This window comes from Boleophthalmus pectinirostris, unplaced genomic scaffold (genome assembly GCF_026225935.1).
Source record: "Boleophthalmus pectinirostris isolate CB_2022bp ecotype Guang Dong unplaced genomic scaffold, ASM2622593v1 HiC_scaffold_20, whole genome shotgun sequence".
Taxonomy (NCBI): Eukaryota; Metazoa; Chordata; class Actinopteri; order Gobiiformes; family Gobiidae; genus Boleophthalmus; species Boleophthalmus pectinirostris.
Genome location: NW_026571153.1, coordinates 17,639,674 through 17,652,635, shown reverse-complemented (window position 1 = coordinate 17,652,635; position 12,962 = coordinate 17,639,674). Strand labels below are relative to the sequence as shown.

At 38.9% G+C, this 12,962-nt stretch overlaps 1 protein-coding gene across 1 annotated transcript in view; it reads left to right on the top strand.

Moving 5' to 3' along the window:
- The window catches only part of LOC110159307 (pyruvate carboxylase, mitochondrial), a 606,539-nt gene that overhangs the window by 11,873 nt on the left and 581,704 nt on the right, over positions 1-12,962 (top strand). The window contains 4 exon segments of the mRNA XM_055156707.1: positions 3,666-3,831; positions 4,151-4,296; positions 10,608-10,725; positions 11,849-11,916. Of these exon segments, the coding sequence (XP_055012682.1) occupies positions 3,666-3,831; positions 4,151-4,296; positions 10,608-10,725; positions 11,849-11,916 (498 nt within the window).

Below are 12,962 nucleotides of genomic sequence, written 5' to 3'. Positions count from 1 at the left end.
GAAGTACAAATCTCAGAACCTTTTAATGAACAAATTAAACCACTAGAAGGACCAAGCTTGGCTCTCTTTAGTCACCCCTGCCCTGCTAAATGTGTAGTTTTTGCTAAGAGCTACACTGAATCGTACTAAATCCAAGTACTGTTTTCTTCCTTAAAGTGAATATCAAATCACAAAGGCTGCAATTATTTAGATCAGGGGTGTCAAATTCACAGAGGACCAAAATTTAAAACTGGGACTAAGTCATGGGCCAATCTAAATATTTATTTAAAAAATAAACAACATCTACATGTTTTCAAATCTTTCAAGGTATGTAATGTTAAGCCTTTTCAGTCTTCCTGAACATGTGAGACAGGCCTCTTCTGTGACGCTGTTTAAATCCAGACTCAAAACATTTCTGTTTAACTGTGCATATAACTGAAAGGTTTTCATTCCGCACTCTTCTCTCCAATTTATGTCTCTCTTTTTTAAAATTTTAATCTTCATGATTATTTATGTTTTGATTTGTTTTTATTATGATTTTAATGTATTTCTTATTCTGTAAAGCACTTTGAATTACTTTGTGTACGAATTGTGCTATACAAATAAACTTGCCTTGCCTTGCCTTGCCTTATTGAAATAAATGTTTAATAATAGTTATGCTTGAATCCAGAACAAGCAGACTATAAAATAACATTTAAAATAAATAATGTCTCTATAGTCTATCTGTAGCCAGCAGGCCAGCTCTAATACATATTTGGTATGATCTTGTGGGCCAAATATAATTATATTGCTGGCCAAATTTGGCCCCCGGGCCTGAGTTTGACATGTCTGATTTAGATAATAGAACAGCCTCTACAATATAGAAAAATCATGTACTCCTGTACTTTAGACCTCTACAAACATGTTCTAAAATTCTTGTAATATTATCAGTTTATCTTCCAGTCTTTGTTCAAATGTTATTATTTCTGGAATTGTTTGCATTGTGTACTCACAGAACAGAATCTTACTTTTAAACATATTTATTCTTTGCAGTGACATTCTGCTGTGGGTTTTCTACATGTGTATCTAATGGTGGAAAGCTCACATTTGCAAACACTGTTAAAAAGTTTTAAGACTGTCTGAAAAATCAAAAAAACACAAAATAGTACAGATTAAATAATAAAGCATCAGACAGAGCAGTGCCCATAGCTAGCATCACACCCCTAGGGGTCGTTGATAACATCAGCTGTAAAATATCAACAACGCATCTAACCACAATTGCAATATTTGATTAGTTGCAAGTTTCTTTTCTTAGATTGTACAGGCCTAGTGTTTGGGCGTGTTTTGCTGCTTTCTAGTTATTCTGTGTGGCTCTTGTTCACATTGTTCACACTGGCCTCTGCCTCAAGGATGTGTCTTCCCTGAGTCACTTGTATATATGTGTGAGCCTGGGGCGTCTGTTGGCCCCTTAATGTCCACACCTGTCTCAGAGGAGGTGGATTGCTCTACCTGCTCATGCCCCATCTGCACTTAGTAATCTGAATGGTGTCTATGTGTCTTTATGCTGTTCTCCTGCCTGTAACAGCTCCCTTAACAACGGGACAGGCCATAATTATAGTTGGGCCCCGTATCCAGGAGCAGATGGTCCACAGTGATCCAGAGATGGCTCTATCTGTCAGCCTCAGCCCCCTCTGAATCTCCTGCTCCCTATCTGTGTGTGCGGGCGCATATTTAACACATTGCGGGGACTAAAATCAGGCACCCTTGATGTAAATCCTTTAAACCATACTGTTGATTCAAAGTTAAGATATGAGTTCAAATTGGTTAATGTTTGGGTTTAGTTTAACCAAAATCCCTACTTGCCCAACCTTAATCACTCCACAAAATGAATGTACGTCAATGTAATGTCCCCAAAAAGGTTGGAAACCCAATGTGTGTCCGTGTCCGATATAGCTCAGCACTTTGACTCTGACCCCGTTATACACAGACTATCACAGTCTCTATGGGAGATTTGAACAAAGATGGAATGAGCTACAGGGTTTTCAGAATCTAAAACGGCAGCTTGGTGGTTTGTAGTCACTTTCATTACCCTTCGGCAAGAGAGGTTTGATTCACAGGTTTGATTCCTGAGCGGGCTGGGGCTGTTCACTTCTCCTCAGGGTACGCAGGTGAGGGCAGACTTTTAGGTTTTGATAAATTAGAAACTCTGCACTGTATGTTGTGATGCCACGACACAATCCTAATCCCTGTATAACCGAAGTAAAAGTAACATGAGGATCTTTTTAGAATGGTTAATTAGTATACAAAACAAAACACAAAATCTGACTTTAAAAATATTAAGATTTATTGCTTTAAACTAAATAAACCTCATGTCTAATCAAAATATAACCAGAATAAGTAGCAGGAATAGCACACGATGATTTTTTTTCCTCATACTGTGAAACTACATTGGAAACTGGAGAATAACAAAGATGGCACACGGCTGTTTCACTGCTGCTAAGAGTCTCGTCTTTTTCTCGGTAACAGGAGCAGCTAAAGCAGTTTCTTGTTGTGTAATGGTTCGTATCCCTCATTAATGCTGACTGTTAACCAGGACCCACTGGGGCTCTTTACAGGATTCCTCTTGTATCATGTTGTTGTACATTCCCCCAGCACAAACACAAGATTACTGAAACTAAAATGTATTATGTATAATGTGTTATAAATGGGGCTGAACAAGTGTCAAGTAAGCTGCCAATTTAGGAAATAGAATGTCCTCTGAAGTACACAAAATGTCTATATAACTATAAAAACTGTCCTCATAGTTTAGACCTCTACATACATTTTATATGTGCGTGTGATTCTTGCATTAGTTACGTTCAGGGGTTACGTTCTAACAATAACCTGGAATAGATGGAATACACTAAGTAGTCAGCTTTATTTTTTACAATTATTATATATGTTTTAAGGATGTAAAACCCCTCACTACACACTTGATACACTTTTCTCACACAGGACAGTTACAACCCAACATCCTTCTTAAAACTTATTGCTGCTGTTGTCCTTATCTTATTTTCCTCCTTTAAGTAATGAACCGAAGATTAATTTATTTCGTAATGGCGCCGCGTAATGTCTACGTTCCTTCAGCATGTCCTGAAGTCCAACTTTTTCTGTGATAGCATCTTCTTGTGACTTTTTGGTGTGACCACAGGAGCCTTTGTCAGTGCAGAACATTTCATTGATGTTGTGGGTTTTGTCGGGGAGAAAACTTGCAAACGTACAGCATTTCAGAATTACACTGCTAGCGAGCGAACATTTATGTAAATTTGGCTGAACACATTCTGTACTGTACAGGAGACACGGCAGATTGATTGACAGCGGTCTACAGTCCCTTAGCCAATCAGGACGCAGGGTGAGTCCTGATTGGCTAAGGGATGTGCGTTCATAAGCTGTAAAAAAAGTATGCAAAATTGCACAAAAAAAATCCATGAAACAGCGAGGATGCGAAAGATGAATTGCGTTAAAGTGAGGGACGACTGTAGTAGATTTGACTTCATATTTTAATTTGTTAACCTCAAGTGTTTCTGAATAGTGATTAAAATAATGTATAAATATAATTATTGAAATCTGTTACTCGCATGGATATGGTCAATATTCATGCAAAAGCTGCTGACTTAACTATTTTTGTGTTTGTAATTCTTCCATGTTTTTGCTCCTCTCTTGTGTAGGACAATAATGTAGATGCGATCCACCCGGGCTATGGCTTCCTTTCAGAGAGAGCAGACTTCGCTCAGGCCTGTGCTGATGCGGGGGTCATGTTCGTGGGTCCAGCCCCAGAAACGGTGCGCAAGATGGGGGACAAGGTGGAGGCGCGATCCCTGGCCATCAGTGCAGGTGAATGGCATGAATATAAAATGAATTCTGTGTTAGCTGTAAAATAACTGCTGAGATCAGTGCTGCTGCGGTTCCCTGAAATGTCTCTTAGTTGACATAGTGCCTGTTTTCTTCTATTGTTCTTATTTTCAGCCCACAGATCATGTCTCCAGTCCTGTTTAGGATTAGTTTAAACCTGATTTTAAATGTTAAGTTTATTTTGGTTTAGTTCTGGTTTTATCTTGATGTGGACCTTTAGCTGTATACAGAAAGAATCACTTTTCTAGATAATATTATAATACTATTCATTTATTAACCCTTCCACCCTCCCTGCCTGCAGGTGTCCCCGTGGTACCAGGAACAGACTCGCCCATCTCCAGTCTGAAAGAGGCCCAGGCGTTTGCTCAGACCTATGGCTTCCCCATCATCTTCAAAGCAGCGTATGGAGGCGGTGGACGAGGCATGAGGGTGGTCCGAGAGATAGAGGTCAGTTTGCTGATCACATGTGAACAGCAAGCTCAACAGATCAATGTTTTAAAGTCCTATATTACACAAAATTTACTCTTGTAACTGCATTATCACAGGACTTAAAGCTCACTTCACATACCTGGAGTTATGTTTTGTTTCATTCATATGTTTGAGTAACCCTGCATTATTAGTCTGTCTATATACCCCAAGCTCAAAAGGCTTTGCTCCACCTTGTGATGCCAGGTAGTGGTAGTTTTCAAGTTAACAGCTACCTTTTACCTTTTAGTTTAGTTTTAGTTTAGTTAAACTGGCAATTCCAGGGCTGACATTATCCAAATGATTCTAGTCAAGGTGTATGGAGTTTAAAAACACAGTGGAGCACTGCCTAAATATATGCTGGGTCTCTCAGGTGAAATCTGAGCCATCAAAAAAACCTACTGACCTTATTTTGCCCTGTTTACTTTTGCCTCTAAATGCAATTAAGTTGTGCTTTCTTTGTGATGATACTTATGACTAAGCGGCCATCCCATTAATTTCAATGGAAACTTTGAGAAAAGTCAACAATGCACCGATTCTCTGGGAGTTTAATTGAATCTTAAGATTGTCTGTATTTATCTCTATATAAACCAACAAATAGGCCCGTCAACAATTTTGTAGTGTGATATATTGCTGAAATAAATTCAGATGATAAACGATAAAATTTTACTTATTCATACCACCAACATCATAACCCAAAAGCAGAGTTATACCACAGTTTTTCTAAATCTACAATATTGTTTAAAAACATAAGCTGCAATAAAAAGTCAAGGTAAAGTTAGCAGTTAGTTTTCATTTGTTAAGTTATTAAGTTATTTTTATTGCAAGTTATTGATTTAACCTTCTATGTTTGAAATCTTACCATATAGCCAAAACATTCCCCATTAATCCCAAGTATTGTAAAGAAAGTGTACACACTATATTGTTCCATCTGTCATATATTGAACAGTAAGTCCACATAGTAATTATCTTGACAGGCCTGTCTTAACAAAGGGCTTCTTTTTACATGTTACGAAGTCCACTCCACTGTTTGCTTATATACTTCATTTCCTCGTTTACATCTGCCCCACTATCTCTCTCTCTTTCATGTTTATGTGGGCCTCTGTAATGATAGGCTGTCATATGGACTCTACACTGTAATGACCAGGTTTATCGTGTAGCATCTAGTACACATCTTTTTATATTATAGAGCATTGATGTCCATTGCTGTTTCCGAGACTGTTTCCACATACGCAGCACTAGTTAATTTTGCTGCACTGCAAGTTCCAGGAAGTTCTAGAAAGTTCCAGGAAGCTTTAGTGTTTAGTTACTGCTTTAGTTTTGAAATGCATAAGAAAACCTGCATTAAAGGTGCACTATGTAACTTTTCTGGTGGAGTATTTTCCACCTGCTTGTCATGGAAATATTATTGCTTTGCTTGTAATCTTCCACAGTATGGCATGTGACACCACCAGGCCAAGTCACAAGTCAGATCTATGGACCTAGCCAGGCTGGATCCACCTAGTGCCTCCGCTCAATTGAATTTATCTCCAGTGACTAGGTCAGGAATTGGAATACATTTGACAGTTTGCAAGATCCCTGGAAGTTGTAAACCACACACTGGCCAATCAGCTAAGAGCTGAACTAACCTGAGTTGCGATAGCAGACTGCATACACTGTCCTCCTTTGGACTTCCTTTGTCAAATACAAACTTCGCATTTTTTATTGCACCTTTTAATTCGCAAGTTCACCTTGCCGAAACAACAATGATCGTTGACAGACATGTTCACTCTCTGCTTTGTGTGCTGTTGTACCGGCAATTACTTGGATACCACTGAGTGTTCCGGCGCATTACATACGTCACGATCAAATAGCAGCGATTGGTTAAATAAAGTACCCGCCTACCGTCGAGTGAACGAATCCTAATGTTGCGTTGCGTAATCCTGTTGTTGGTCAGACGGTTTCCACAACATGAAACCGGCAGATGAATCAGGCTACTATGGACCCTGCTCACAGAAGGAATTCCACTGTATTTTAGCAATCATGAATAAATAAATGCGAGATGGATACGTTAAAGGTCCTATATATAAATACTCTTGTGAGCTTTAAGCCATGTTATAGTTGTTACCTCATCAAAAACATAGCCATAGCCACAGTTGTTTTGTTTCATTCACTTCCTTTTATCTGTAGTTCAGTAGAGATTGGCAATTCCAGGACTGAAACCATCAAAATTATTCTAGTGAAGGTGTATGGAGTTTAAAAACACAGTGGAGCATGTTCTGTTTTACCAAATGACATCACAAGGTGGAACAGAGAAGAACCTATATACGCTGGGATTGTGTGAATGAAACAAAACAAAACTAGGTATATTTTTGAACACTAAACAACTTTATTACTATAAATCAAAAAATGGCATAATATAGGACCTTTTTAAATGCTATAAAAAATTCCTGGCAAATCTCCATGGAAACAAGCAGGTGGTTGCTCCCCATGAGAGAAATTACACAATGCTCCTTTTTAAGATGATCACATGCAACACAATGAAAAATATGCAGGTGAAACATTTAAACAAGGACTAGATACAAAGTCCAGTGACAGCTTAATAGTGTTAAATTACAGCCATTGTAGTATACAGCATTTGACATGATTGGGGTTGAAATAAATAAATCGCATCAGAAATCTCCTTTTAAAAGAGTGTAATGTGAAGTGAATGTGACCCAGAGACTCCATGAAGTGTCAGGTTGTCATAACAGTTTAGATGAGTGGTCCCCGGCGGCACTTATCCCACTGCAACAGCATGTGTGACTGCTGTAGACTTGAGTTATCCGCACACGTGAAGCAGATGCCAGGCCTCCAGTGTGACAGAGGAAGATCAGGTCCAAGGCAGAGGTGGACAAGACTACTACAGTCTTTCTCGGTATGAATCTGATTTGAAGGGTTTTGCAAGAAATACAACAGAAAATATTTCAAATTGGGTCTTGGCAAAAAACAAAACCAAAATCTAAACTAAAGGAAGACATAAGGGTTTTCGGCTACAGTGTAAAATATTATTATTGATATTTTCTGATGTATGTTGTGGTGTTTTCTCAGCAAAAACATACATCGAGTTGTTTTGTTTCATTCATACGTTTAGGCAGAGTTCTTCTCTCAAGCAGAAAACACTCTGTTCCACCTTGTGATGTCATGTGGTAATACAGGAAGTGCTCCACTTTGTTTTAAAATCCATACACCTTGTTTAGAATAATTTGAACAATTTTAATCCTAGAATTTGCAATCTCTACTGAACCAAAGGTAAAAGGTAGCTGTTAATTTGAAAGCTGCTTCATGATATCACAGAGCATTTTGAGCTTTGGAGATTCAGAAAGACTAATAAACCAGGTTTTCTCAAACATGTGAATGAAACAACACAACTCTGGGCATGTTTTTGAGGCGGTAACAGCATTATAAGAATTAAATTTTGTGTTCTATAGGATGGTTAATATTGATGAACATGGTCCCTATATTATGACAAAAACTACAAAACAATTGTAATTTTCCTTTCCCTTTCTCAATTCATTATCCAAGGTCTTCACATGAAATTCAGCAGTAAAGCAGCAGGTGCATTCATGAAAGTTTACCTTGAAAACCGCTGCTTTTTCCCTGTTCAGTGATCTATATAAAGTGGCAGAGCTGTGCAATCATTGAGACATATGTGTCGGCAATACATCAGAAATATGACCTTTTCCGTATTGTTCTACGGTCTAATTAATTAGGTGTTGACATTTCGCACTGTTCCCAACTATTCGCTGGGGATTCACCTCCAGCAGATGTGAAGAAATTACTCTGTATCATTGTGTATAATATAATGTGGGTGCTGTCTATGTCCTGGACCAGCCTCTTCAGGTATATGCACCGTTAAATATTGTAGCCATAGTAAACTGTACCTTTCATAAATATTGGCATACCTGGTCATTGAGTTAACATTGGAGCGTAATTTTTCAATTCTCCAATTCCAATTCACTTTCTATTGAAAAACCTCTCTAACTGCTGCTCTCATTTTGACCTTAAAATGCAACACACAACTCGAGCTATGTTTTTGATGAGGTAAAATATAACATTGATTAAATCTCACAAGAGTCAACTTTGCATAATATAGGACTTTTTAATATTTTCGTTGAATTTGTCAAGCTAATATTTCATAACAAACATTATTATTTACAAAAGATTTTGTGCATCAGTGTACTAGAGTGTGTGTGTGAGAGTGTGCAGAGGTGCCATCTTCTCCCTTTTGTGCTGACATGACGCATTTTCCAAAAACACAAACTGAAGATGTTTCAAAGCCCCAGTGACCCAAGCTGACAGACTCCAGTGATGTGCAGCCAGAACAAATGCCACCCTACAAAGTCTTTGAAAAGTCTGTCTCTCGTCCACAGAAAACTAAGGCTCTGATCTGACAGGGCCTGGTGTATACCAGCTTGCTACTCAGTTTAACACACAACTTCTTTGGACATCTACTGCAATATTTGTAGAAAGAAAGTAATTTTAAAAACATTTCCAGTGGTTGCATTCTCGTTATAGCCAAGTACCTTTACTCTTATAAATAAATGCCTGATATTTGAAAGGTTTTATATGTTATCCTTGCGTAGTTGAGTAATTTTGCGATCGTTCCTGGGGTCCATTCAAACCCTTCTGTGGGTTGAGCATTGGGCAGCTCAACCATGCGCCCATGTGACATAATATACAAAAGAATCATACAAAACAATGCACTACAACTTCACAAACCTGATGTGATATGCAGTAGTTTCATTAGTGAAATTTGAAGACCAAAATGACGAAGCTCACTGTAGCAGTTACAGAATTTTTTAATGTTAAGTCAGTTGTAAACAGAGTCGATGGAGCTGGACACAACCCCATGGCTAGCAGGTTAGCCATGTCCAAATTATAAATACAGTCTATGGCCAGTACTAAGCCTGGACTCAGCACATGAAAATGAAATCTGTAGATCCCACTGCAGCTGCGACTCTGTGATGGACTGGTTCAGCATATGTGTTACGTCTTACTATAAAGCCACTGGCACCAAGGTCATTGAAATGGATGAATCTTGAACTTAATTTTGTTTCTCCCAGTTGCCTCAGGGGTGCTTTTGCTGTGTAGTTGTCAGCTGGGCCTGGTCTGTCAGTGGAGAGGGCACTGGGCAGGGCACAGTAGTCAGAGAGAGGGGGAGAGAGAGGATGAAGCGAGAGGAGGCGAGAGGTAGGGAGAGAGAGGAGGGCAGTGGGGTGACAGGCTCCTGACTGGACTCTGTGGACGCTGGGACATTGTCTGACAAACACAGATCGAGCCGTAACCTTCGACCTGCTCCACTCCGCCTCCAAGTGATTTTGTCCCTGTCGCGTCCTTAGAGAGCAAGTAGACATCTCTGTCCAAAGAGAGAGAAGGGGAGGAAATGGAGAATTGCCAAATATTGTAAAATATTCAAAATACTAGTGTTAAAATATAGCGTGCTGCATTTAGGTAACATACAACATATAACATAACATCCTTTTTCTTCCATTTATCTGGGGCCAGGTCGCAGGGGCAGCAGTCTAAGCAGGGACTCCCAGACTTCCTTCACCCCGGACACTTCCTCCAGCTCCTCCGGGAATATTTTATTAACTATTAATAAAGGAAGAGGCTAAGTACTACTTAAGGGGTGGGGTGGGAGTTTGGGTTAGGGAACTATGTGGTCACTAAGCTTGAATTATTAAGTTTGTTCATTATGAATTAACTGTTCATGCTGTATTAAGGTGCACTGTGTAACTTTTTTGGAACAGGGTCTGCCATCTGCTTGTCTCCATGGAGATTTTATTGCTTTGGCTGGAGTATGGCATTATGGCATTAAACGTAAACACCAAGTTATTGTAGTGTAGTGTAGAGGCATCCATGCTAACAATACAAATGCATGTTTTCAAGGTATTTTTACTAATGAATAATAAGTTGTAACTGAATTCACACAAGATATGAAATTTTAATGGCACACTGCACAAAGTTCTATGCAAAAACCTCTCCATGGCAATAAGCAAGTGGCAGACTCCCCTACCAGAAAAGTTACACAGTGATCCCTTTAAGGTTAATTAGATATAGTTATTATAAGTGTTACAGATTAGTTTTTGCATTTAATTGAAATAAGCGTCCCTACGTAAAAGCCCACAGTTGTGCTGCTGTGATTCTAAGCAAAACAAGCCCATAATTGGCCCGTGTTGTTTCCGAGATTAGACGCACGTTGTGAAGATTGAAACCACGTCGCAAGTCTCAGTGGTGGTGACCCAGACATATGGATTTGTGTTGTTTTCCAGGAGCTCGAGGAGAATTACCAGCGGGCCTACTCGGAAGCGCTGGCGGCTTTTGGGAACGGAGCCCTGTTTATCGAGAAGTTTATTGAAAAACCCAGACACATTGAAGTCCAAATCCTCGGTAAGAGCCCTCAGATACTTAAACTATGACTGGCCTTTTTGTTGTGATGGAAGCTGTGTTCATTAAGTCAGCGGAGTCTGCAGCTGGGCGTAGGAGACGGACAAATGAACTGGTGTGAATGAGAGCCATGGGCCAGTCAGGGGCCATTATTTCAACTCATTATATTCAATGTTGAACCTTTGCTGTCCGAAAGGTGAAATAAAATACTACAGGAGACAGCGGGAATGTGCGTTAAGGGTTTTGTTATGAATATAGCATTATTATCAAGTGCAGTAAATGCTGTCTGTACTGCCTTTGTGTCCTTGGGCAAGAAAATAAGAGTGCACTGATCCAGCTTCTTCACTTCCAATACTTTAGCTTTAAGTATCTGCCGATATCAGACACCAGTGTTGACAATAGCTTTATTTTCTCTCAGAAATGTATGACAGAATTGATCCAGTTGTGTTATGCAACTGTTATTTATCCTGTAAGTTCTGAAGATCTTTGTATGAATTAAAGTGTTGACATTGGCAACATCTTTACAGACTAAACTGCTAGTTCATCCATAGAAGCGGATACATTGTATTGTAGTTTTCCTATTTGTTACAAGTTGAAGAAAATTCTGAGAGCTCAAAGACTCAGTGTCTTGGCTTGTTTGTTTAGTATTGTTATCACGATATTGAAACTTCAAACTCTGTTTCGATACTAAAAAAAGAAATCAAAGATCATTCTAAAGCTATTCAGGAAAGGTTCATTTCTGACCTGTGAATGTGAATTTTTTTGTATCAATACCTGCTCAAATGAGTATCTAGTTTTGATACTAGTTTTAGTATGAATTAGTATCTGATTTTTGATACTTTTGACAACCCTATTGTTTAGTATTGCTTTCCTCCTGCTGTTTTTACTGACTTAGTTTGCTGATTTCTTGCTGGTTTTAATATAACTAACTTTAACTTGAAATCATTGTTGTGATCCTGGGCTCCACAAAGTAGAACAGAGTTTCAGTGACACAAACCTGCCTGTTTGGTGCACACCCTATATAAAATCTATTCACTGTCTTACCTTATTCTTATCCATTGACATCTCTCTGCATATTTGTCCCTCACACTTCTGTTCTTGACATTTCTTCATTTTTTTTCTTTAGGGGACAAATATGGAAATGTCATTCACCTTTACGAGAGAGACTGCTCCATCCAGCGCAGACACCAAAAGGTAAAACACAATTAAAACTGACGCCTCTTCTGAATGTGTGATCTTTTTCTTTAGATCACACATTGCGCTCGCGATATTCTAATTAGCTGAACCCAGCGGCACGTGCAAAGGTCATCCGCAAGAGTTCCACCTGCGAGCCATCCCCGCTCCCCTGTGTGTCTCCCTTTTATTTTCGCTAACAGACCAATTAGCAGCATTAATAAATAAGGGGATTATGGCTGACGGTGGTTAGACCTGTGATAGCCATGACTATCCTCTTCAGCTGGGAGTAAGAGGATTAACCATAGAAATTAACCAAAGCTAATGCTGTGTGAATGGACTCCCGAGCTAGGATGCCACGCAGAGCAATTGTCAACCAAATTACCTTAAATCACCAAAAAGACATTTAAGGCACTGTGCGACTCCATTCTGAAGGAAGAAATTATCAGAGAAAAAGAAATTACTTCTGCAAACAAAAGAACTGAAGCTAGATGCACTTTAAGAGCTTTACTTTGCTAAAATGACCTCAGATTATACAAACACTTAACTATATTTTGATCTTGGAAAAAGCCCGATACTCGTTACAATATTTGATACCATGGACCTTAGTAAACTTCACTTTCACATATTACAATGACAGTGCAGAAAACAGGCCAAATGCAATTTTAAAGGTGCGCTATGCAACGTCGAGTCTCAGTGGAGATATTATTGCTTTGCTTGGATTGTTTCACAGTATGGCATTAAAGCTATCCATCTTCCATTTATTAGATTACTGCTATTTTTATTGCTCAATATGCCTTGGAAAATCATGCATTATTATTGTGAGCGCCTCTCTACAGATCTGACCTGTAAACCTTACTGGCATCACCTACTTGTCTTCACAGAGATAGATGAATTTAATGGCATACAGTGGAACATTCCAGGCAAAGCAATAATGTTTCCATGCACCTTTTAAACTCAAAATAATATTGTAATCTTTCTGTATGATTTTATACAGCTGATAAGACCATTGTAAGAACACCTTAGACATAGACTGAATCCTCCAGATAGGTACTCTATACAATGAA